Below are 23,160 nucleotides of genomic sequence, written 5' to 3'. Positions count from 1 at the left end.
GGACAGAGTGGGGAGCAGAACAGGCAGATTGACGAAGTGCACTGCTGAGGGGAGCAGCGGGCCGGTCAGGAGAGGTCTGCCGCGCCATGTGGTCACCTCCAGGGGCAGGCGGGGATCGAACTCATGCGGAAGTGGCTTTAGGTTCTTAGTCTGTGCTTTAACCCGCTGGGCCACCAGGGAGGGCCTATTCAGTTTATTTTTGACTTTAATACAGAAATATATCCTTTTAATGAATTGCTGCATCAGGGTTGCTGACTTATAAATATTTGTATAGAGTCTATTTAAATATGAATAAGGATCTTGAGTTTATCAATTTGAATCCCTTTGTTGTATCAATACTTATGAATATCCAGAAATGGCAGATAGTTTTAGAATTAATTAGATAAAGGCTTCTCATTATGCTGACATCAATAAAGGTATCTGAATTTGCATGAAAAATTCAAGAAAGTTCAGAATATTTTGCAGGTATTTTCATGCTAAGTAAATGTTTTGATTTCTCCTTCTAGAAATTAAATAATAATGTTCATAATACGGAAGATTACTCCCAAGTCAAATCCTCTATGGGGAGAAGAGTATCAACTGTGAAACATTCCCAGTACCCTTTCCATAACAAAAAATCAAAAGTAAATAGATCATTGTTTCTGTCACTAAACCTAGAAGGAAGATAGCACATATCTGTCAAGTCCTTGACATTCACATTGATTTCACAAAACTAATTGCTGTATGGTTTCTTTCTCTTTAATAGTATGTAACAATGAAATTTGTTCTGTTTCAAACAAATGGGGGTTAAATACAGAATCTCTTAGATTTATTAGCTGTTTTATTGTTTTAAAAAATAGAATTTGGGGCCTCCCTGGTAGTCTAGGGGAGGGGTTAAGTCTGAGCACTATCAAGCTATCACCGCTACTGCCTGAGTTTAGCCACTAACCAGGGTGATGACCCACATATGCTGCAATGCAGCAGACTTCACCAGTCTCACCCGCTGCTCCTCTCAGCTGTGTATTTCAGTGATTACCTGTTCTGCTCCCCACTGTGTTTCTGGTGAATCCTCTCACCTTCTGCATCATTGGCCTACACTCTAGTTCTATGCAAAAATCTTTTTTAAAAATCATAGAAGTTTTTAATCACAAATTTTATTTACACAGTGATTATCTTTATAGGAATTCTTAACATCTTCCAGTTATAGGACAGTCTTCCTCACAAGACATCCCATTTTACTATCTAAGAGAAATTTATGTTTAACAAATTACTACTAATTTTAAAAGATGCCCTTGAAGAAGATCTCTAGATCTTCTTTCATGCATGTGCTTTGAGTCTTTAGAATCTGTAAAAATATTAAGATATTTAACACTCACTCCCACATGGGGCATCTGCCAAAAAGGGGTATACCCGAGTCTAGACAGGGACTGGGGCTCTTTCTTTATCTGAAAGCAGGTGTTTATAAATCAGATTGTGAAAGTATAAGGGGATATTAAGTCTAAATTGTTACTGTGTAGCAATTTTCTTCTTTAGTTCTTTTTAAGTGTAGTATAGTTATATTTTTAACTTTGAAAATAGAATGATAAATTGTATTAGTTTGGGAAAGGGAGAAGAAATTTGTGTCTTTTACTGCTTACACAATTCCAGAAATATGCCTGCCCTATGGAGAGACACCACTAGGAACAACCTGTGTACAAGCCTTGAATTCATTGGAACTTCCACGTAGTTTTCAGTAGCTCCTTTATGTGACAGATTACTCTCAGGAACAAATTATTTGATACCTTTTTCACATTCTGTTAGTGTTCTCATTTTTAATAAAGTGCCATGAGTAAATAGTCTAATTGTTGTTTTCCTGTTGAGTGTGCTTCATATGAATGTCTTTAAGCAGATTAAGTGTTCTTTAACTGTTTTCCCTGAGTCTCAAAGTTTTTTTATTGCTTTCTTTGAGCTGTTTACAGTGGGAGAAAAAGAACCTCTCTATCAGAATTGTGGGGCAGGACCCACTAGAGAAATTTTAAAGATGTACTCTGAAATATTTGAATATTCATGCATTTATCTTTCCATTAATTTCAGAATGGGATAAACACCTATCAGTGCCTGATCAGTGGCAATTAGAATAGTAACGTCTTGCTTTAACCTTCTAGTTATTCTGATGACAGTGACATAGAGATGCTATCTGAAATGCCAATGTACTTTCACTGTCTTTTTTTTTTTTTTTTTGTAAATCGTACATAAAGTGTCAGTTAAAAAAAAAAGAGAGGGAGAAGAAAGAATGTTGAAAAGTTGAGAATTTTTGAACTGAGTTTTAAAAAACAGCTGTTTCATGTTTTTCCATTGAAGTGGTGATACACTTCAGCCTTATCATTCCTACATCCACTTCTAGAACCTGAGTGGAATTAGAAGTGTTTCCTATATCCATGAGCAATTTTCCTTTATTGAGGAATCCAGAGTACAGGCTGTGCTTCATTGGCACCAATCACTGTACATCTTAGTGGTAACCTGGAGCCAACTGTTTTGTCAATGATATAAAGAAGCTGGAAAGGTAGAACTTTATATAAGTTCAAAATTAATAAGAAAAAAAGTGTGAGGGCTTACTGTGTGAAATTTAGAGTTGAATGCGTGTAACGTGCTTGCAAAAGCAAGTATATTGGGTGATCTTTTTAAAAATAAGGAAAAAATAATTTAAGATTTACTTGGAAGTTGAACAGTCTATACTTACTAGTAAAAATATTACTTTCACTTTATCTTAGAATGTTAGGGAGGGCTGTCAAATTTTATGTTTAAAAGTCCTCCTTTTCCTAAAAATTAAATGATTCCTCTTTAGAAAGTCAGCTTGAAAAGTTTCCTTGTGATATTAATTCATATTTCAAAGTCCTTCATATCCCCAGAATTACATGTCTTTGTTCTTGAGTGTTCTGTTTGTTTTTATTTATTCAGTTTTGGGACAAACATTTACTGAAAGTATAGATGTTCCTAAAAAAGGAAACAAGTGAATATAACAAAACTAAAATACGTAAATATTTTTTATAGGGACCAGAGCTTTAGTTCACTGTTTTGTTTTTTTATTAAAATAGTATGAAGACTGCTTTCAGGGATCATTTGTATCATTCATTATCCCAAAGTGAGGGAGGCAATCATCAGACTTCCATGGGTACTGCCTACAACACAATGTAGCATTAGACTGAGGTTGAAGAAAGATGTGACTTTCAGCTCTCCTGCAGTGCTGAAGACACACAAGTTCCTTGGTGAGGTCTCAATGACCAGTGCCTGTTGAGTGTAACTAGGTTCATACCACACATTCCTCCTACTTTAATAAAATAGGAGAAAATATAGAGGTGTTAATATATGTGAGGCTTGTATGTACATAGTTTGACAGATGTTGCATGCTTCTTTCAGGGGCACTGCTGTGTCCTTCTGTGAGACTTTTTCTCAGCTGACACTCTCCCTCTCCCTTGCCCACACCCATTATAGTGGCCAGGAAGTCTGCTTGCTCTCCAGTGGTGTGTCTTGAGGATGCCTATTAGTTTTCAGTAATTACCCCTGGCCTGCATGTTAGCCTTCAGTTTAATGGCCTTTTTTATGTTCACTCATTTTATTTTATTTCCCATCGTGGTTTTGTTTATTTCTTTTTGTTTTGTTTTTTCTGTTCTCTTTTTTAAAAACATCGTGGTTTGCCCTTCATATTCCCCAATGTTTGCACATGACAAGATGTTGCCATCCCAACATTACCTCCCACTTCACTGACCAGTGCCACTACTGACCATCTAGCACCAGCCACAACTGGACCACTGCCTTCAGCTCCTCGGGATGTCGTGGCCTCCCTGGTCTCCACCCGCTTCATCAAATTGACTTGGCGGACACCTGCATCAGATCCTCATGGGGACAACCTAACCTACTCTGTCTTCTACACCAAGGAGGGTGTTGCTAGGTAAGTACCTGCCTGTGTGCAGTGCTTGTGGTATGGGATTTGTACCAATATTTATTCCAGAAAATAGCTGTTGAGATACATCTCTTCTATATCTTTTTACATCTTTAAAAGTACATTCCTAGATAAGTCTGCAATTCAAATATTCTTTCTTGCTTTTCTGGGATGACTTGGGGAGACAGTAGATATAGCTATTTAGCTGAAGTGATAAAAGTTTAAATTGTAAAAAGGGGCTACCCTTTTTCTTTCCTAAGATTCACTCTACACATCCTGTGGCTTACTTAGAGCACTCAGATTCTAGAAATTATGGTGGATTTAATTTATCTGCCTGTATCCCCTTCTGTGAATGTAAGCTGCTGAACTCCAAGGTATCTCTTTGATGACATGATTAATAAGCAATTATTTTCTGTAGAACAGCATTTTTATTAAATTCCCCTTCTGCATTGGGAACTTACAGTGCCTCTTCACTGCTTCCAGGAGATGATCCAGGATCCCTGGGTGCTAGCATTTTTTCTGTTCCACCTTATTTTTCTCCCCACCCTAATCCCAGTTTAATGTATTTTCATTCACAGTCTATTCTCTTCATGAAGTTTTCATCAGACTTTTCCCACCATTTTCAGCACATACAACATTGCTCTTATATATGTTACTAATTAGTTTGTGTCACTGACACTTAATTGTAACACATAATCTTATACCACCATAAATTGTTCTACCAAGTGCACTTGTCCTATGTTCCCAGTTTATAAGTTCTGAAGGAGTAAGTATGCTAAAAGCTGTGCATTGTAAACATTGCTGTGTAGATTCCTTCAGTGTACTGTACCTCACACCAGAATAAGATGCTAACACATGACACAAACACATAAAATAAATCTTGTATTTCTGCTAAGGTGCTTGTATTTGGCATACATAATATTTAATATTATACTGGCAAACTCAACAAGTACAGAAATTCCTCAAGATCCCTTGATTTAATACTCTTGAGAAGTCTGAGCGATTTGAGCCAGCTAGATGGTAATGTGTATCTGAACTCTCTACTGTACTGGATGTCCTGGGTATTAGAAACATAAGGAAACAATTCCAGACACAAAAAGGCAAGTCATCACTACCAAACAGTAATTATATTCAAGTGTTTCCAGTAGACTGAAGTCTCCTAACAAATTTCACAGGCATTCACCGAACTTAAGGAAGCATTCACTGACTCCTTAGGACAAAATGCTTTCATCCTGTTCTTTCTGCCAGATAGGCATTTCTTTCATAAATGACTTTGGCTTTTGTCTGATATTCTTACATGCTGCTGCTCAGGCTTTCCATGGATGCCCACCTAGCTTACCCTTCTCACACAGCTGAAGCCAGTTGATCCCAAATCAGTTATTAAATTTGGGGAAATTTTTCAAATCTGATGACAAAGTTCAGGAAATTGTGGTAGCTTGAAATTGGCCCTGGTGGAAATATTTACAACAGTAAGTGCTGCAAACCTGAGCCAGTTGCTAAATGCTTACCACTAAATCACTGCTGTCACATCACTTTTTTTCCCCAAAGCACTTATTTTGTCTTTTTATTAGTGTACTTATGGTATCATTCTTGTTCAATGAGTATTTCCAGTAGCAGAACCTGTTATATAAGTAACATGAAATAAATGTCTGTTAAGTAGTGAATTCTTTTAAAAGTTATGCTGGTAATTATTATTGGGAGCAGTTCTATCTCTGACATGTATAGGTAGATTGAGATATTTTTTTAAAACTTATATAAGAAAAGTAGAAATTTTGTCGTTTGAATGTGAAAGACATTTTAAAAGAAATAAACAGGAATGATTAATAAGGAAGTTGAAATTAAAAAAACATAAAAGTTTAATTGGCAGGTAAGGAGGACTATATATATAAAGGAAGAGGAGGCACAAGATAAGAATCCAATTTAATTTATATCCCTGGTGTTTGAAGGATTAGAAAGAAAGAAAACTAGCCTAATTGGTCATGTTTGGGGTACCAGTTAGAAATTATAATAAAGGGGAGTCAAATGCTGAATTACTACTAAGAATTTGGGCACAATCAGTTCAGCAGGAACCCTTTGTAAATTCCTGAGCACGTGTGCCTGTGGTTTTTATTAAGCGACTCGTTTTAGTAGTGCTTTCAGAACACTGCCCAAGATTAGAGGGGGGATGAAATGGAGTCAGGGTGATTGTTAGGCAGTAGTTAAGTTCATTTAGTGGTGGGTGTATATGAATAGCATTAAAAGCAGTAACCTTAGTGGACAGAGAATTCCTGCAGACCAATATTTTTTTGTCACGTCATTGAGTTTATAATTTCTGAATATGAATGTTAAAACACTGTCTGAAGACTGTATTCTATTTACTTGTTTTATAAACATTTCATTTAGACTTTATAAGCTTGATCTTTCTCATCTGAAAAATGAGGATGGTAGTTTTTTTCACAGGCAATAAGTAAAAATTCAGTGAAAACCTGTGCCAGTACCTGCATTTACAAATTCCCCTTCCTGCAATTGAGAATTTCACCACCAGGTGGCATTATGTGCCTTGATCACATGCCGCGCTTGTGGTACCTCGGTTTCCAGACATTGGCGAAGTTCCTTTCTCTGTCTTTTCAGCTCTGAAGTTTTCGCCTTTTTAGAAAATCCGTGTAATCTAGATAATATTACTCTCCTAATAGTAATCACTAAATGGATAATAGTAAGTCATTCCAGAAATTAACACCATTTTAGAGATTGGCTAAATCCATAGGTAATTATTAGTCAGGGATTTGGCAAACTATGGATTGCTGGTCCAGGTCACACTTTTATTTGTGGACCAGGAACAAAAGATAGTATTTTTTTGTTTTGTTTTGTTTAACATCATTCTTAATTTTGTGTATTTGCAAAAGATAGTTCTTACGGTTTTAAATGGTTCCACTAGGATGTGTGTGTGTGTTGTATGTGTGTGTGTGTAACTGCATGCTATTTTCCATTTGTCACTTGTCCCATATTAGATTTATTTATTTTTTGCCATTCTGGTCTCATTCTTCCATTTAATATATAAAGAAACAAAGACCCAGAAAGAACTAGTGACTTGAGACTTGTCAAGCTGTTGTGCTGTCAGAGCTGGAACTGTGGGCCCTCCCTGGTGGCACATTGGGTTAGAGCTCAGCACTGCAACCTAGCTGCAGCCACTTCAGTGCAAGTTCGATCCCTGGCCTGAGGTGATCTATAGGGCGCTGCAGACCTCTCCTGACCCCCCTTCTGCTCCTCAGCAGTGTACTTCCTCAGCCTGCCTGTTCTGTTCCCCACTCTGTCTCTGGTGAATCCTTTTGCCGCCCCTGCACCTCTGGCCTGTATGCATAAATAAATACATCTTAAAAAAAAAAACAAAAAACTGGAACTGCACTATAACATATACCTCTTTCTTTCTTGACCCTTAGTTGACACATTCTGACCTAAGTACCACTGCAATCCTACATATCCTATGACTTGTCCTTTAAATTCTCCCTGGCTCCTATTTTGAAGTCAAAAGGTTTTTTTCCCTACAGAAAATCTTTTTTCTGGGCTCTCAAACCAGTTCAGTGTTGGAAGAATTTTAAGGTGCTATATATTCTACCATGGCTAATCACACCTATGAATAATTATTTTTGAGAGGAGGGAGATGGACTGCTGCCGTAGAAATTTGTCTTATATTTCAGTCCCTTCACTCATTTCTCCTAAATTTCCCCCCCTTTTACATAGAAACAAACAAAAGGTATCCATGCCATCATCATTGTACATAATTTATGTCAGATGGCAAATTTATACTCATTTAACACATGTGTGGTATTTTCTACTTAGTGGAATTTTTGATCATTCTACTGTTTCTGTATGTGAACATAAAGGAGAGGACATTTCACTTCAAATTGTAGTAAAATAGCTTTCCCACTCTACTGCCCATTGCCTCTCTAGAAGAGAATCTGTCGACACCTTTATGTATACAGTAGGCAGGACAGACATAATCTATGCTCTCATACGGAATTTATAGTAGGGTAATGAATCAAACAACATCTTTCCTTTTATGATCATACCAAGTGCCAGACAATTTGAAGTGTTAGAAATCTATTGCTATCCTCCTAAATACATCTTGTGATTTAGAGGTTTAGCTGATGAGAAAATAATTTTATAAGTATCTTAAGTATCTGTGAGCATTAGCCTTTATTAGCAAAATACTCTTTTCCAGTGGCCTTAAGACTAACAGTCTCTATAAATAGAATATGAGTATTGGGTTTCTTTGTATTAAAATAAGGTAGTTTAAAGAAAATAAGGTAGTTTAGAGATAAGTGTTGAAAAGCACAGCTCTCTGAAATTGAAATGTTGTTAACAGTCAGATTGTGAACCTAAACTAATTTTAGTAATGTCAGTAGTTTAAAATAAGAATTTTGACTTAACTGTTTTGATAATTCCAAGTAATTTCTTCCACAGAGTAGTTTTGACCCTTTTATTACTTCTTCAAGTTAGATCAGATCATCTCACAGATTTGACTGTTCTAACACAATTCCTTCACAATAGTTGTTGAAAACTCTTGGTTTTGTTATAGGGAGCAGAATTATGGGCCTACGTATGAACATACAGATGCCCCAGAATAGAATCTGGGTCATTGCTTTTATATTTTTATCTGATAACACTAGACTGTACTGTTTGTGATAAGATATATTAAGCACTTCAAATTCGTTTTAAAATCCTTTAAAAAGAATATTTAAGAGGCCTCCCTGGTGGCACAGCACTATGAAGCTATCCACAGCCACTGCAGTATGAGTTTGATCCCAGCCGGTGAGGTGACCCACATGGTGCAGCAGACCTCTCCTGTTTTGCCCCCTGCTCCCCTCAACATTGTTATTTCAGTAAGTCTGCCTGTTCTGCTCCCCCACTGTCTCTGGTGAAACCTCTCACCACCACACCACCCCTCCCCCCACACTTCTGACCAGCACCCCAGTTCTTGTATGCATAAATTTTTTTTAAGAAAAGAATATCTAAGAAATAAATTCTGAAAATCAGCATCACGATGACTTATTTTACAGATTAGATTGCTTTAAGAATTCATTTAAATGTTTGATGTTTTAAAAGTGATCACATCTAGTTTCTTATTATTGAGGATCTTTACTATCCCAAATATGCACAGTATTCTTATATTTTCTGTGAAAATTGGGTCATCCCTATCAGCTTCTGTTTGACTCCCTGAGAATCACCGCTTAAAACTCAGTGTTTCCAGAAATCTGCAAAATTGATGACCAGCTGTCCCATTTAAAATGGCATTGAGAAGACCCTCTTCTTTTTACTTTTGAAAGTAAATGGTGAATATGACCAGAGCTCAGTAAAGGTCAAGCAAGAATGTTGGTCAGCACATTATCACGTGCAGATTCCATTGCTCTTTGCCAGTCTCTTTACTCTTATTAAATACTATTCCACCGTAGAAGTTTAATTTTTGAGAGTTAACATTAGTAAGATTTTGATGTGGTGTGTCTATCGGCATTGCAATGAAAATGAAACTACTTCCTAGAAATTTTCCTAATTGATGTTCTTTCTTTGTCCAAAGGGAGCGTGTTGAGAATACCAGTCGCCCAGGAGAAATGCAGGTAACCATTCAAAACCTAATGCCAGCAACTGTGTACATCTTCAGAGTTATGGCTCATAACAAGCATGGCTCAGGAGAGAGTTCAGCTCCACTGCGAGTAGAAACCCAGCCTGAAGGTAAGTCTTCCACCACCTTCAGCCCCCACCTATAGGTAATCCTTTAAGGTCTGCCCTTTGAGTAGTCTTTCATATCGTAGGGTATGGAATTAAACAGTTCTTCATCTGTAAGGGGAGACAAAATTAATTCAGGTAAAAAGAGTAGCAAATAGTGTAAGACAATATAATTCTGATACATACTTAAATTTTATCCATCCTGTAAGACCTAGCTCAGATTCCTTGTAGAATCTTTCCTTAGATCCTATCTAATATTGCTTGTCTGTAATCTTAAGATTATAGTATCACTTTCTTCCTTAAGTTATCATATGAATGTACATTGTTTTATGGCAAAGACACAATCCTTTTGTTTTTGTCAATGTGTGATAAAATGCTTTGCATTTGAGATACGTGTTTCATAACTGTATTCAAACAGAAAGTCAAAAAGATTGCTCTGATGTTTATATTCATCACACTCTTGAGAATCCCTTTAAAGGTTTACTTTGGAGCTATGGGCTTTTTGTACCAAACAGTGTTACTTCTACTCATATTTTTTAAGATGTTCTGCAACTGAGATAAGTGTTGGATTCTATTATAAATGTCTTGTATATCCTAAATTTTGACTGAAAACTATAGCCCTAGGTTGAAAAAAGAAGCAATTTCATAATAATTAATGCTTTTCCCATTGAGACTTTCATCTACACTTTTTCCTTCCTTTAACAAAGTCACTGTTTTTCCTTAGAATCTTCTCCAGTTCCCTTTTACTATTAGCTGTACTGTGTTTTCTATATTAACAAGTTGTAATAGAGATTTTACTTCAATTAAGGGGCATATGAGATATATTTGCAGAAGTTACTGACCAGAGAACTAAACAGGTTGAAGAATTTGCCTATAAAACTATGGAAATAGCTCAAGGACTTTACCCTGATGGGTGGAATAAGTAAAATCTAGAAGCTATAGAATTACTCACTAACTCACTGATGCTACAGCAGATCATTCATTTATCAAACACTGATTGAACATCTCCTACAACAGACACGATCCCAAGGTGTTAAGATCCAGGAGATGAACAGAAGAGGATTCTGCCCCTACCGAGGGAGCAGTCAAGAGGAGGCTAATGATCATTTCAGTGATAGAATTTAAAGATCAGGATTCAGACCCAGCCAAAACAAGAGTACCATCAGAGAGTCAGGGTTGAGTTAAGGAAAGAATGTGTCCTTGTTACAGGGAAAGGAGGTCGAATTTCACAGTTAGTACATTCAGATAGAAGCAGAAACTGTTAGTCAGTATTTCTACATTACCTTCATGAACAGGTGCCATATGAAAGATGTTGGGATACAGAGCAATGGACAATTTCTGTGAAAGATAAGTAAATCAAAGCAGGTTCCTAGGAAAAGAGGAGACCCGAGGTCGACCTTGAAGCATCTGACTTAGACTAAATATTCTCGGGGGAGGAAACTGTATGACCCAGATCCCCGAAATAGGATCAAACAGTGCACACGCAAGGGAATTGTGATAAAAATGAACAAAACGGGCCCTCTCTGGTGGCACAGCAGGTTAAAGCTTAGCACTAAGAAGCTAAAGTCACTTACGCATGAGTTCGATCCCCTCCTGCCTCAGAGGTGATCCACAAGGCGCGGCAGACCTCTCCTGGCCAGCCTGCTGCTCCCCTCAGCAGTGTACTTTGTCAGTTGGCTCTTCTGCTCCCACTCTGTGAATATTCTTACCGCCCCTGCACCTCTGGCCTATACCCCAGTTCTGTATGCACAAATAAATAAATAAATTTTTTTAATGAAAAATTTTTAAAAGATTTATTTATGCATACAGAACTGGGGTGCAAGCGAGAGGTGCAGGGGCAGTGAGAGGATTCACCAGACACAGAGTGGGAGCAGAACAGGCAGATTGATGAAGCACACTGCTGAGGGGAGCAGCAGGCGGGTCAGGAGAGGTCTGCCTTGCCATGTGGATCACCTCTGGGGCAGGGGATGGAACTCACACTGAAGCCGCTGCGGCTAGCTTGCAGGGCCACATCCTTAGCCACTGTGACACCAGGGAGGTCCACAAATAAATAAATCTTAAAAAAAAAAAAATGAATGAAGCAACCATTGAATTTGATATGGTCCCAGAATTCCATCCTAGGACTATGATCCATATGAATATATTTCTGTGGTCATATTCACATTTTTCTTAGGAAAGAGTCTGTGGCTTTGATTACATCAAAACTTGAGTCAAACTTGCAAACCACTAGAAGGGTCACTGTCAAATTTAAAGATGAAAGAAAAGACATGAGGAAGATTGGCATGTGCTGGTCACTGTGCTAGGCAGTCAGGGTGTAAAGATGAATAAGACTAGACATCTGATCACAGGAACTTTCACTCTGGGACCCAGTTAAATAAAATGACAATGCGGCTGTCTCACAAAGGAAGCAGACAGCACAGTCCTTTGTTCATAGAGTTTACTTAAAAATAACTAAATAAAAATGTACAGGAAAGGGGCAACAGTTCAGTGAGGATATTTTAGGAATGGAGAGAGACTCATACATTTTCACAGAGAGGAGTTTGTGTAGAGAGATGTGTATTTCATCTGGAAGTATTCAACTTGTGTGAGGAGGTGTAAGTGTTGGAGTCAGCCCTTGGAAAATAGTTTATTTATATTTAGCTTCACAAACCATTTGATATGTATATATATATATATATATATATATATATGTATATATATATATATATAATTCCACTGTACTGCTGAAAGGAAAGAATTTATTAGCATCTTTTTTTTAGGATCATACTTGCGTATATTTAGCCAATGAATATATTGATAGTAATTTCAAGGGAATTTGGGAACTGTTTTGTTTTTCTTCACCTTTAATAAGTTAGAAGAAAGTTTTCCATAGCAGCAGAAGTGAGACAAATCCCACCTGTCAGGCTGCACAAAATATGCTGTTCACATTAAGTGAATAACATGATTCATGACTAAATAAAGGAAACAACTGCTAAAATAACCATATTCAGGCTTCTCTACTTTGGTAGCAAAACTAATCTTAAGCTGTGTTGCTGTTATTTAAGACAGCCAGTTTATCATACATTTTGTTAGTTTTCTCCCTTTCTTTCACTTTAATGGATGCCTGTTACTGAAACCTAGCACCAGAGAAATTGTATTCAAATATAGAATATTTACAAAGTGTAAACATAGACAGTTACCCAGAATTTGTGTATAGATTGAGATTGGAAACTGTCAGTCAGTCAAAAAGAGAATCATAAGGTATGTGAACCAAATGAAGGGGTTAGAACCAGACAGACAGTTGATTCTCCATCATACGTATCTGATGGGAGGAATTATGGCTGTCTCATTGGTCTTCCTCAGCCATATTTTAGAGTCAGAGAGTGCTTACCTCCTTACTCCAGCACTCACTAATACCCCATCATTTGGAAATGGTTCTCAGTCTCTCAGCCTCATCTGTAAGTAGGGTTGAGTGCAAAGGTAAATAAGATGTCACTTAATAAATATAAATCTCTAAATGCTGAACTCCTTTAAGCAGCTATTTTTTTAATTATATTCCTTTACCTAGTCTTGTTCCCTTGGCACTGTTCTTACATGGTATGTTGACATGTCTTTCTGAACACAGATCTGACCACATCATGTATGTTCCTATTCACAATTTTTCGGTAACTATCTAACACCTACTAGAAATAGTCCAAACTCCCTAGTAAGATGTTCTTCATTAACTGGTTCTTGTCATCCTGTTAATCATTATCTCTCCCATGATCTGCTATCTTTATTTTTAAAGATTTATTTATTTATGCATACAGAACTGGGGTATAGGCCAGAGGTGCAGGAGCAGTGAGAGGACCCACCAGCAACAGATTGGGGAGTAGAACAGGCCAACTGTTGAAGTACACTGCTGAGGGGACCACTGGGTAGGTCAGGAGAGGTCTCCCATGCCATGTGGGTCACCTCCAGGCAGGGCTCAAACTCATGCTGAAGTGGCTTTAGCTTCTTAGTGCTGTCCTCTAACCTGCTGCACCACCAGGAAGGGCCGACATCTGTTGTCTTTTAATCATAGCCATATTAACATGGTTTTCTCCTACATCCTCTTCACTGACATTTACTGGGATAGTTTTTCCCTTGGTACCTGAGAAAAGTATTCATTTTCCTTAGCCCCCAGAAGTCTTTACCAGCCTTCCCTTTTCTACCCAGCCGTCATGGAGCAAAGTTATATACTCTTCTCTCTTCATTGTGATCATTACATAGCTGCTTGCACTTTTGACATTATTTGTATGTATTTATGTCTGACATCCCTACTAGACTGGATGTTCTTGGTGGGCAGGAACTCTTTTCATCATTCTACATCTATCTGGCAGAAAGGGCTCTTTCTGTGATGATTGCTCTTATCTGCTATACAGTCCTTCCACAAAGCTGGTAATTTATATATACCACAAGAATTCTACAGTTTTCATTTCTTTTCTTTGAATAAATTTGAGATAACTTACAGATAATTTTTGGTTTTAAGTTTAATCATAAAGGGAAATGGATAGTAATTCCAAAACTATGTTTATGAAACCACTACTTAGTTTTTAAACTTAATACAGTATAGTGTTATTGCTGAGAATGGCTATTGAAGGATGCAGTAAAATTTCATATGTCTTGCTCTCTTGAAATTTTCCTTCCAGTTCAGCTCCCTGGCCCAGCACCTAACATCCGAGCATATGCAGTTTCACCCACTTCCATCACCATCACCTGGGAAACACCACTGTCTGGGAATGGGGAAATTCAGAATTACAAATTGTACTACATGGAAAAAGGGACTGATAAAGAACAGGTAAAAAATGATGTTATTTTCCAGTACATTGATTAGAATAGTAAAGTTGAAATATATTTCCAGAACTTAAAAGTTTCTTGTCGATAAATCTAATGGGGAAAATGATGTATAGGAAATGCAGAGTCAGTAGATTCATTTCTTTGTACCAAGGTTTTTACCAGTAAGGGTCACTAAACATCAAGCAATATGTCTAAGTAAATTGCCAATATTTATGATTAATCTGCTTTGACTGTAAAATAAGTCTACAAAAGAAATGAAAAGCTAGTTTGCATTCAATATAAATTTTGTATAATTCCTTATAGTGCAGCACTTCTTTTGGCTTGAGTAGTGAATGTGTGTGTGTATGTGTGTATAAATTGAGTATGTATATGTGTGTGTGTATATATATAAATTGTTTTATTTTATTTAAGGATATTGATGTTTCAAGTCTCTCTCACACCATTAATGGGTTGAAAAAATATACGGAGTATAATTTCCGAGTGGTGGCCTACAATAAACATGGTCCTGGTGTCTCCACACAAGATGTTGCTGTTCGAACATTGTCAGATGGTAAGTCTGTCTGTTCCTTTGAAATACAGTGCCTCCGGTGGCACAGAAGTAATCATGAGCATTAATGCAAGATTTAGTTCAGATCCCAATTCATTCCCAAGAGTGTGACCCTCGTCAGTCAATAGACATGTCTGAGCATGTTTTTTTTTCATCTAAACTGTGGTTAATATCAACTTAATTGGACTGCTGTAAACAGTCAGAGAATACAGCACATGCATTGCCTGGTACTGAGTAGATTCTCAATGGTTTTATTTTTACTAGGGGCTTTTGGAAATATTGTTGCTTGTGCATAGCACAGATCATTCTAGTGTTTTTGGCAAGCTAGCCTTGTACTTAGTAATCATATTTGTATGCCAAGTGGGTTTTTTGTAATGACATTTCATTTCTCACCTGTGACAGAACTTCTAAGCTAAGTTGTATGAATATACCCAAGATCTAGAGTAGTATTTTTCAAACTACAGGTTGCCAATGAGATTGAGTAGACATAATCAACATTTTTTTTAGACTTGACAGAAAATAACATAATCCGTTAAATGTGTGCATATTATTTCTTGAAACTCAGCTATAACCAGTGTGTTACACATGTCTTAATTCTTAAAAATATATGTGCATATGTCCTTATTTATAAACACACATGAAGCTGCAGTTTGCCTCTTTTAAGCAAATGGCCAAACACATCATCCCCAAAGAGCACACTGACATCATGCGCCTCCTGAGTAATACATGAGAGGGACATAGCTCTATTTCTTGCTTGTGTTTAGTCTCCCTCCAAACATACTTGACTTGAATTTGATCATAGTGAAGAAACTAGACATACCCAAATGGGAAAATTCTACCCCTCAAAAAAAAAGAAACTGACCTGCATCCTTGAAACATATGAGCCTTAGGAAAATAGAAAGTTGGGGAATATCTAGAATCTAGATTAAATAAGAGTGAAGCATATATAATTTCTAGATCCTGGGCCTGGTGATTAAAAACAGCAACACAATAATAAATGTTAGATATCTTACTAAGTGTATTAGCTAATTGTGCATTAGGATTACATTTTCTGAATATGCTTGTTGTCATTTTGTTGGGGGATGTCCTTCTTAGACATACTATGCTGTGTAGGAGAGAAGTACCATAATGACTATGGCTCTCCTCAGATTCAGAAGCATCATACAGATCGATAACCATGTGTATGCATACACAGTGAGAGGAATAGGGCAGGTTGGTGGAGTATCAATGGGAGAAGACTATATGGCGTTTATTAGTCTTACCACCGTTTTCTGTGTGCTTGACATTTTTCAGGATGACAAGTTGGGGAAAATAAATAAAAATTGTAATTTGGTTAGCCAACTACACAGTTGTTCCAAGACTTTTGAGAAAAATTGGGCCTTTAAATTTGCATTAGGACCCATATTTTAACTGCATGCAGGTGGGTTGGCATGCCCAATGCAGTGCCTGTCGTGGAAGCTGAATGTGTTTTAGCTCAGTGCGTAAAGGCAGCACTTTGAAGTGAGACAGATCTTGGTTCTGCCACCAGCTTAAACAAGGTGGATTAACTGCCCTAAACCTCACTTACAGTTTCCTCTTCTGTAAAACAGAAACAATGACAGAAATTTCTCTGTGGAATAGTATGGATCCTGATATATGGGCACAGATAGCAAATTGTAGCAATGATGATAATTGTGATGATGACAGCACCTCTGTTGAGTGTATATGCAGCCAGTGCAGAGGTTCTTAACAGGGAGATTATTGGAACAACTATGGATTTTTTTCTCAAAATATATATATGTGTGTCTACATCACCTAAATGTTGCACCTAAATGTTGGGGTTGAGGCCTGATACACTTTGCTAGAATGAGTTACACCAGTGATCAAGACATAATCTCTGTTCTGTGGAAGCCTATATCATAGTAGGCACTTAGTTACACACCTGGCCACCAAATGTCAGAGAAAGGGAGAGAGAAGTTTCCATGGACAAATTAAAAGAAAAAGGACTAAAGTCAGCATTTAGAATGAGAGAGAGAACTAATCAGATCTACTTAAACTCTTTGCTTGCTGTAGTCATGGCAAAGAGGAATGGCGTTAGATGTGTGGACTTTGAAATGCCTCTATCTTATCCCTACTTTGTGAGAAACTGAAGTTCAGCTGTTTGTTTAACTAGCAGCTACAAACTTCTGACATCTAAATGAGTGTTCCTGCTGTAATAGTTTTTTTGGGAAACCAGATGGTCACATTCCTGAGGCTGCCATTGCTTAAATACCTCTTTGCTCTATTTGGGAAGAAACTTTTCCCATTGGATGGAACTGGAGGGGATAATGTTAAGTAAAGGAGAAAGAAATCTATCAGATTATATGTGGAATATAGAGAAACAAAAGAAGACATTAGATAAAATCAACCCAGTAACAAGCCCTAGAATCTGACTTGGATAAGTGGGGCTATCAGGAAGGAAAGAATGGGAAAGAGGGCAGTAGGAAGGGGACCCAGAAGGCTATGGTGAAGCACTGTGAGCGCCTTGGTAGTGGGTGTGGTGTTATAGCATACAACTGAGCCATCCTACACCTCTGAGTAATATAGTGTTGTAAACCAATGTTACCTCAATTAAAGAAACTATTAAAATATAGCTTAGGAACCACATAAGAAAATGAAGCTACTGCTTTTTGCATATCACATTTTGAACCCATGATGATGATCTCTTTCACTTATTTGCCATATTTTCGAGAATTGTTTCTGGGAAACTTATGATCCTTCCTCCAAGATAAATATATGCTATCATCAAGAATATTTAAACAATGTGTTGAAGGTTCAGAGGTCTGGAAAAGTTAAGAATCTAGAAAAGTTTGAAGTCACTGTCACATCTGTAAACACATCTGAGTGTCTGATTTCCCCAAGGAACAACCTGACATGGATATATGTAAATGAGTATGTCTTACTTCTCTAATGAGTCAAACATGGCCACCCCTTATCCAGATAATACAATCAATATGATAGTACTGACAGGTGGATGAGGACTTTGATGCATCAGCAGTTTTGGAGATGTGCCTTTGTGTAAGTCTAGCCAAAACAGTCACATGATATGTTGGGTGATTGAAAAAAAAAAATTTTTTTTTTTTTTGCCTGTCTAGTTCCCAGTGCTGCGCCTCAGAATCTGTCCTTAGAAGTAAGAAATTCAAAGGTAAAATTTTGTATTGATGTTAATTCACTTTTACTAGTGTACTATCAAACCTCCAAAGAGCTTATAGGAAGGAGATTATGTGGGAAACTATCAAAATAAATGAATGTTAACACTGCAATCATCTTTTTTTTTTTAATACTAAGCCTATAAATTAGAACTTAACTAAAAACAATCATAGTGAGAGAAGTAAGTTGACAGATATGTAAGTAAGACTGGGCTTAGAATACCAGCTTGTACTGTGTGACTTTGCTGTCTTTCTCTATTGCCAGAATTACTTTAGCTGTGCAGATACAGTGCAATTGTTAGATAAATCACAGCAATCTAGATCTTACCAGTCCAGAACCTTACCAGACAGAAAGAAGTAAGTTGTTTATGATGACATCCCCCATGTGAATTAAAGGCAGACAACTCTCAGACTGGGTGCATTTGCTCAGATCCTCCCTCCAAGTGAACTTCTCTGTACACTTAGAACTATGAATGCCTCTCAGAGTCCTGAGCCCTTTCTGGGTTGCATAGACAACTGAGGAATTCAGTCCTTTCAAAAAGTCCAGAGGGATTCCATTTCTTCTTTTAGGAACAACAAACAACAGTTGTTAATGATTTTCCCTTTTCATGAGTTTTAGATGAAAATTATTTAATTCAGCTGTTGAATGCTGCAGATGGGAAAGAACCTTTACATCTAACAATAGTTTACTATTGAATTCATTTGTTCTAACCTTGTATTTTCCTTTTAAAAACTCTTCTGAGACTTGCCCAGTGTTGTCAGTTCTGGCAAAATACCCAGTAGGTTAAGTGCCCAGAGTACACTGCCAACAAATATAATATCCCTTTTTGAAAATGGAGGTTTTTAAAATTAAAAAGTATTCTTGAGTGACTATTAAATAATTTAGTAAAATTGAGTATCCTGCTGCCTTTATATACCTTTCTTTTACACAGAAAATATAGGGTAGTAACATGTAAAACCTTGGGTCAAAACTTTTTGTAGTCAGTCTTTTTCCTATAACCTTATCTTTCCCAGAGTATCATGATTCACTGGCAGCCACCTTCTCCAGATGCACAAAACGGGCAGATTACTGGCTACAAGGTTCGCTACCGGAAGGCCTCTCGAAAGAGTGAAGCCTCTGAGACCATGGTAGCTGGGACTCAGCTGTCTTGGCTGGTGGAAGGTAAGCTGTGCTGCACATGGGTAAAGTTGAGAGAAGGTCTTTCTCAAGACAGTGAAATATGCTAGTGTCTCATGTAAGGCCACCATGTTGCATGTTCATTTTTGAATATCTTTAACACTAGCATCCCATTCATCACAGCATGGTGCTCCACCACTGTGCTCACAGGAACTGAGAGTACCTGAGAAGGGCACCTGTCTCATCTTCTGCTCTCTCCTGGGACTGTACTTTTTGATGGCTATAGCCAGAAATTTACCTACACCGCTGAAGCTGTTACTTTCTCTTCACTTTCTTCCTTTTTGTTTCTTTTTCAAATGCATACATATATACATATTTACACATCCATATACATGTGTAAATACAAATACTTATTTTTAGACATATGTACATAACTATGTATTTCTTAAATTTTACTACACATAGAAAGAGTACAAGGCAGTGTAAATTGGTTCGATTTTTTTGTTTCATTTCAGAAAACATTTCACAGACCCCCACTGTACACAAACAGTGAAGCAACTGTTGGGCAGAAAGATGAAGACAATATTCCTCTGCCCCCTCCCCTCAAAAGACTTTGAAATTAATATTATATGAACATATAAAACTGTAATTCAAATTTTAAGAAAAAGGGTCATTCTGGTCACATGACTGCTCTCAACTTTTTGGCTTATACAATTAAATTAAAATTTATTCAAGGAAAAGACATTTTTAACTTGATCAACATGAATGGAAAATACTCTTACAGGTTCTGCCATCTCCAAGTAGTACAGTTTCCTTTTTATTTCCTTATTTGTGTTTTTCTATAGCCTCCACATTTTCTTTTATATATATATATATATATATATATGTATTTCTTACAATCTACAGAAAAGGTAAATGAAAATTATATAAGCAAAATAAAATTACTCTACCTAAGATAGTAGCTGTTATCTACAAAATTATTTTTATAACACTGACTCTACTTGTATATATGTGGTCTGAAGTATTTGTGCATTACCATCTTAGTATGGTAATCATTGTTGCTATTATGGACTTGATAACATCTTAGAAAATTCCTTCAGGGATAGCTCTTTTTCATAGTTTTCCCTTTACATGCAAATAGCAAGAGGCATATTTGTAAAGACAGGCCAAAATGCATTTCAAACTGGGTTCCCCTATACGGAGCAGAGATTCCCCTCTTTCTTCCTTAAATACACTTGGCTTAGCAAGGGCTAGTTGGCTTTGCAGAAGCTTTGGGGGAAGATAAGTGCTTTTTTGGGGGGCCTTTAGCTTCCCTAGTAACAAAATTAAATGATCTCTAAGGTACCTTAAAACTCAGAGAAATCTGTAATCTTCTTGGAACTTTACTTATACCTATTTTCCTCTTGGGATGGGTGGGTTGTAGCCTCTAGAGGTGGGAGCTACTTAGGTGTATTTATATACTGCCTGTTTTGTAGTAACCTTATCAAGATAGTAGTTACGTACCAAGTTGGTGGATAAGATAATTGCTTTAATGAAAGACTGTAAATGTTTCATTTTCTAGAGCTCTTGTTCAACTTGTCCTTTTTTTTTTTTTTCTTTTTTTTTTTCCATTTTGGTCTCAGGTCTTGATCGGGGGACTGAATATAGTTTCCGAGTGGCTGCTCTAACCATCAATGGTACAGGCCCAGCTAGTGACTGGCTATCTGCTGAAACTTTTGAAAGTGACTTAGATGGTAAGAATAATTGGCAGGTTGGCACAGGCTAGGTACTAAATGAGTTAAATGAGTCAACTGGAAAGCCATAGATTTAGGAGGGGGATGCACATAGCTTAAATTTGTGGATTTTTGTTTTACCCTGCTCTTATTCCTGAAATGCAGCAAATCTTGAATGGTTTGGTTTGGCTTTCTGCAGTGGCTTTTAAAAAACTGTCCCTTTAAACAGAACCAGAGAAATAAAAATGTACAGGTATTGTAAGTCTAGATTTGACCCATTAAGTAGATGAATCATCTAAAATATAAGACTAAGATATATGAATCCTAAAGTTTCCCTTTTCCCTGAGTCTTGGGCACTCTGCCCCTTTATTCACCTGTTTTTTTCAGAGAATAGCACGGTGTGGTTTTATAATACGTATCCTTATCAGAGACAGATATTGCAGTTAGGAGACCGAAAAAAAAAAAAATCTTGGTACTTAATTCTAATTCTCGGCTTACTAATTTTTTAATTAAGATGGCAGTTTATGCCTTGAAATATGTATTTGAAACATAAATAAATTACCACCTTTTTAGGCCTCCAGGGTCCAATACCATTTAAGTAATTTGTGGTTCTAAAATTTTGTATTTTCTACCCTACCTCAATATTTAGATGATTAAATAATTTACACCATTGCTATGTAATGTAATCCTTGATCACCTGTTGGCAACAATTAATTAGTTGGTGTAATACATTTTCTCATTCCACCTGATAGAGTTGTTAAATCAGATGTAAGACCAAGAGGAATCGCAGCCATCAAAAGTCAATTTATTTGTCATTCTCCATTGTGCAGAGGATCGTAGGTCTTCCTTTCTAAATGAGAATCTTGTGTTTAAAAGTGTTTATGTTTGGTTTTCATCTTAGAATGTAGTCATGTAGTTAAACCACACATCACACTCATGATTCTTTTTGAATTCTTGGGCAGAATGCAAATAATTTAGCAGGAGATGGGTCTCATCTTGCTTTTTTACTTTCCTTCCCAGAAACCCGTGTTCCTGAAGTGCCTAGTTCTCTTCATGTTCGCCCACTGGTCACTAGCATCGTCGTAAGCTGGACTCCTCCAGAGAATCAAAACATTGTGGTTAGAGGATATGCCATTGGCTATGGCATTGGCAGCCCTCATGCCCAGACCATCAAAGTGGACTATAAACAGCGCTATTACACCATAGAAAATCTGGGTATGTATGCAAGTAGAGGAAGTAATCATACTTATTGTTTCTTTTTAACTTTTTACCATGTAATAACTTTTATTTTTATTAAATTTTTTAATAAAAATAAATTCTCTACAGAGAATTCCTATCTATTCTTCACCAGATTCCCCAAAGGTTAACATGTTAACACATGTGCTTTAGCACTCTTTATTTCCCTCTTTGTTCGTATTTTTCCCCTGAATCATTGAGAGTAAGTTGCGGACATGATGTCCATTAATACTATAATGTATTTCATTTTAAAAAAGGATATTTTAAGGCCCTCTGTGGTCACGCAGTGAGTTAAAGCGCAGCACTGCAAGTGAGCCGCAGCCACTTCAGTGCCATTTTGATCCCCGGCCCCAGAGGTGATCCACATGGCGCGGAAGACCTCTCCTGCCTCGCCCGCTGCTCTCCTCAGCAGTGTACTTTGTCAGTCTGCCTGTTCTGCTCCCCACTGTCACTGGTGAATTCTCTCACCACCCCTGCACCTCTGGCCTGCATCCCAGTTCTGTATGCATAAATAAATAAATCTTAAAAAAAAAAAAACTAGTTTATCAAAATCATCAGATTAATACTGAAGCAGTATTTAAAGACTTTATTCATATTTCACTAGTCTCATTAATATCCTTTATCATAAAAGAAAAACATTATATTCTGGTCACATGTTGCATTTAATTACCAGATCCCAGTGGTTTTCTTTGTTATGCAACAGTTCCTTTTAATTTTTATGACTATGACCTTTTCATCAAGGATTGACCACTAATATCTTGTGGAATGTACCTCACTTCAGACCTGTCTAATGTTTCCTCATTACATTCAGCTTATGTGTTTTGGGAAGGAATAGTATAGAAGCATTGTGTTCTTGTCAGTGCATTGTATCAGGTACATGGGAGCCTGTTGCTTCTGATGTTAACTTTAAATCACTGGATTAATATGTTATCTGCCACACCTCTCCTCTATAAAGTAATTTTTCGCTTCCTAGTTAATAAGTAACT

The 23,160-nt window shown here is 37.1% G+C and overlaps 1 protein-coding gene across 3 annotated transcripts in view; it reads left to right on the top strand.

The window, feature by feature from the left end:
• The window catches only part of NEO1 (neogenin 1), a 159,447-nt gene that overhangs the window by 99,173 nt on the left and 37,114 nt on the right, over positions 1-23,160 (top strand). For all 3 annotated transcript variants that reach the window (XM_004687609.2, XM_004687610.2, XM_004687608.1), the window contains exons 8-15: positions 3,748-3,907; positions 9,450-9,604; positions 14,248-14,396; positions 14,807-14,945; positions 18,056-18,105; positions 19,124-19,271; positions 20,849-20,959; positions 21,959-22,153. In XM_004687609.2, coding sequence (XP_004687666.1) covers positions 3,748-3,907; positions 9,450-9,604; positions 14,248-14,396; positions 14,807-14,945; positions 18,056-18,105; positions 19,124-19,271; positions 20,849-20,959; positions 21,959-22,153 — 1,107 coding nt within the window. The remainder of the gene's footprint in view (positions 1-3,747; positions 3,908-9,449; positions 9,605-14,247; positions 14,397-14,806; positions 14,946-18,055; positions 18,106-19,123; positions 19,272-20,848; positions 20,960-21,958; positions 22,154-23,160) is intronic.

This window comes from Condylura cristata, unplaced genomic scaffold (assembly GCF_000260355.1).
Source record: "Condylura cristata isolate star-nosed mole 26May11 unplaced genomic scaffold, ConCri1.0 scaffold00023, whole genome shotgun sequence".
Classification (NCBI taxonomy): domain Eukaryota; kingdom Metazoa; phylum Chordata; class Mammalia; order Eulipotyphla; family Talpidae; genus Condylura; species Condylura cristata.
Note: the sequence above shows the minus strand (reverse complement) of the source record. Positions and strands in the feature narration are given on the sequence as shown.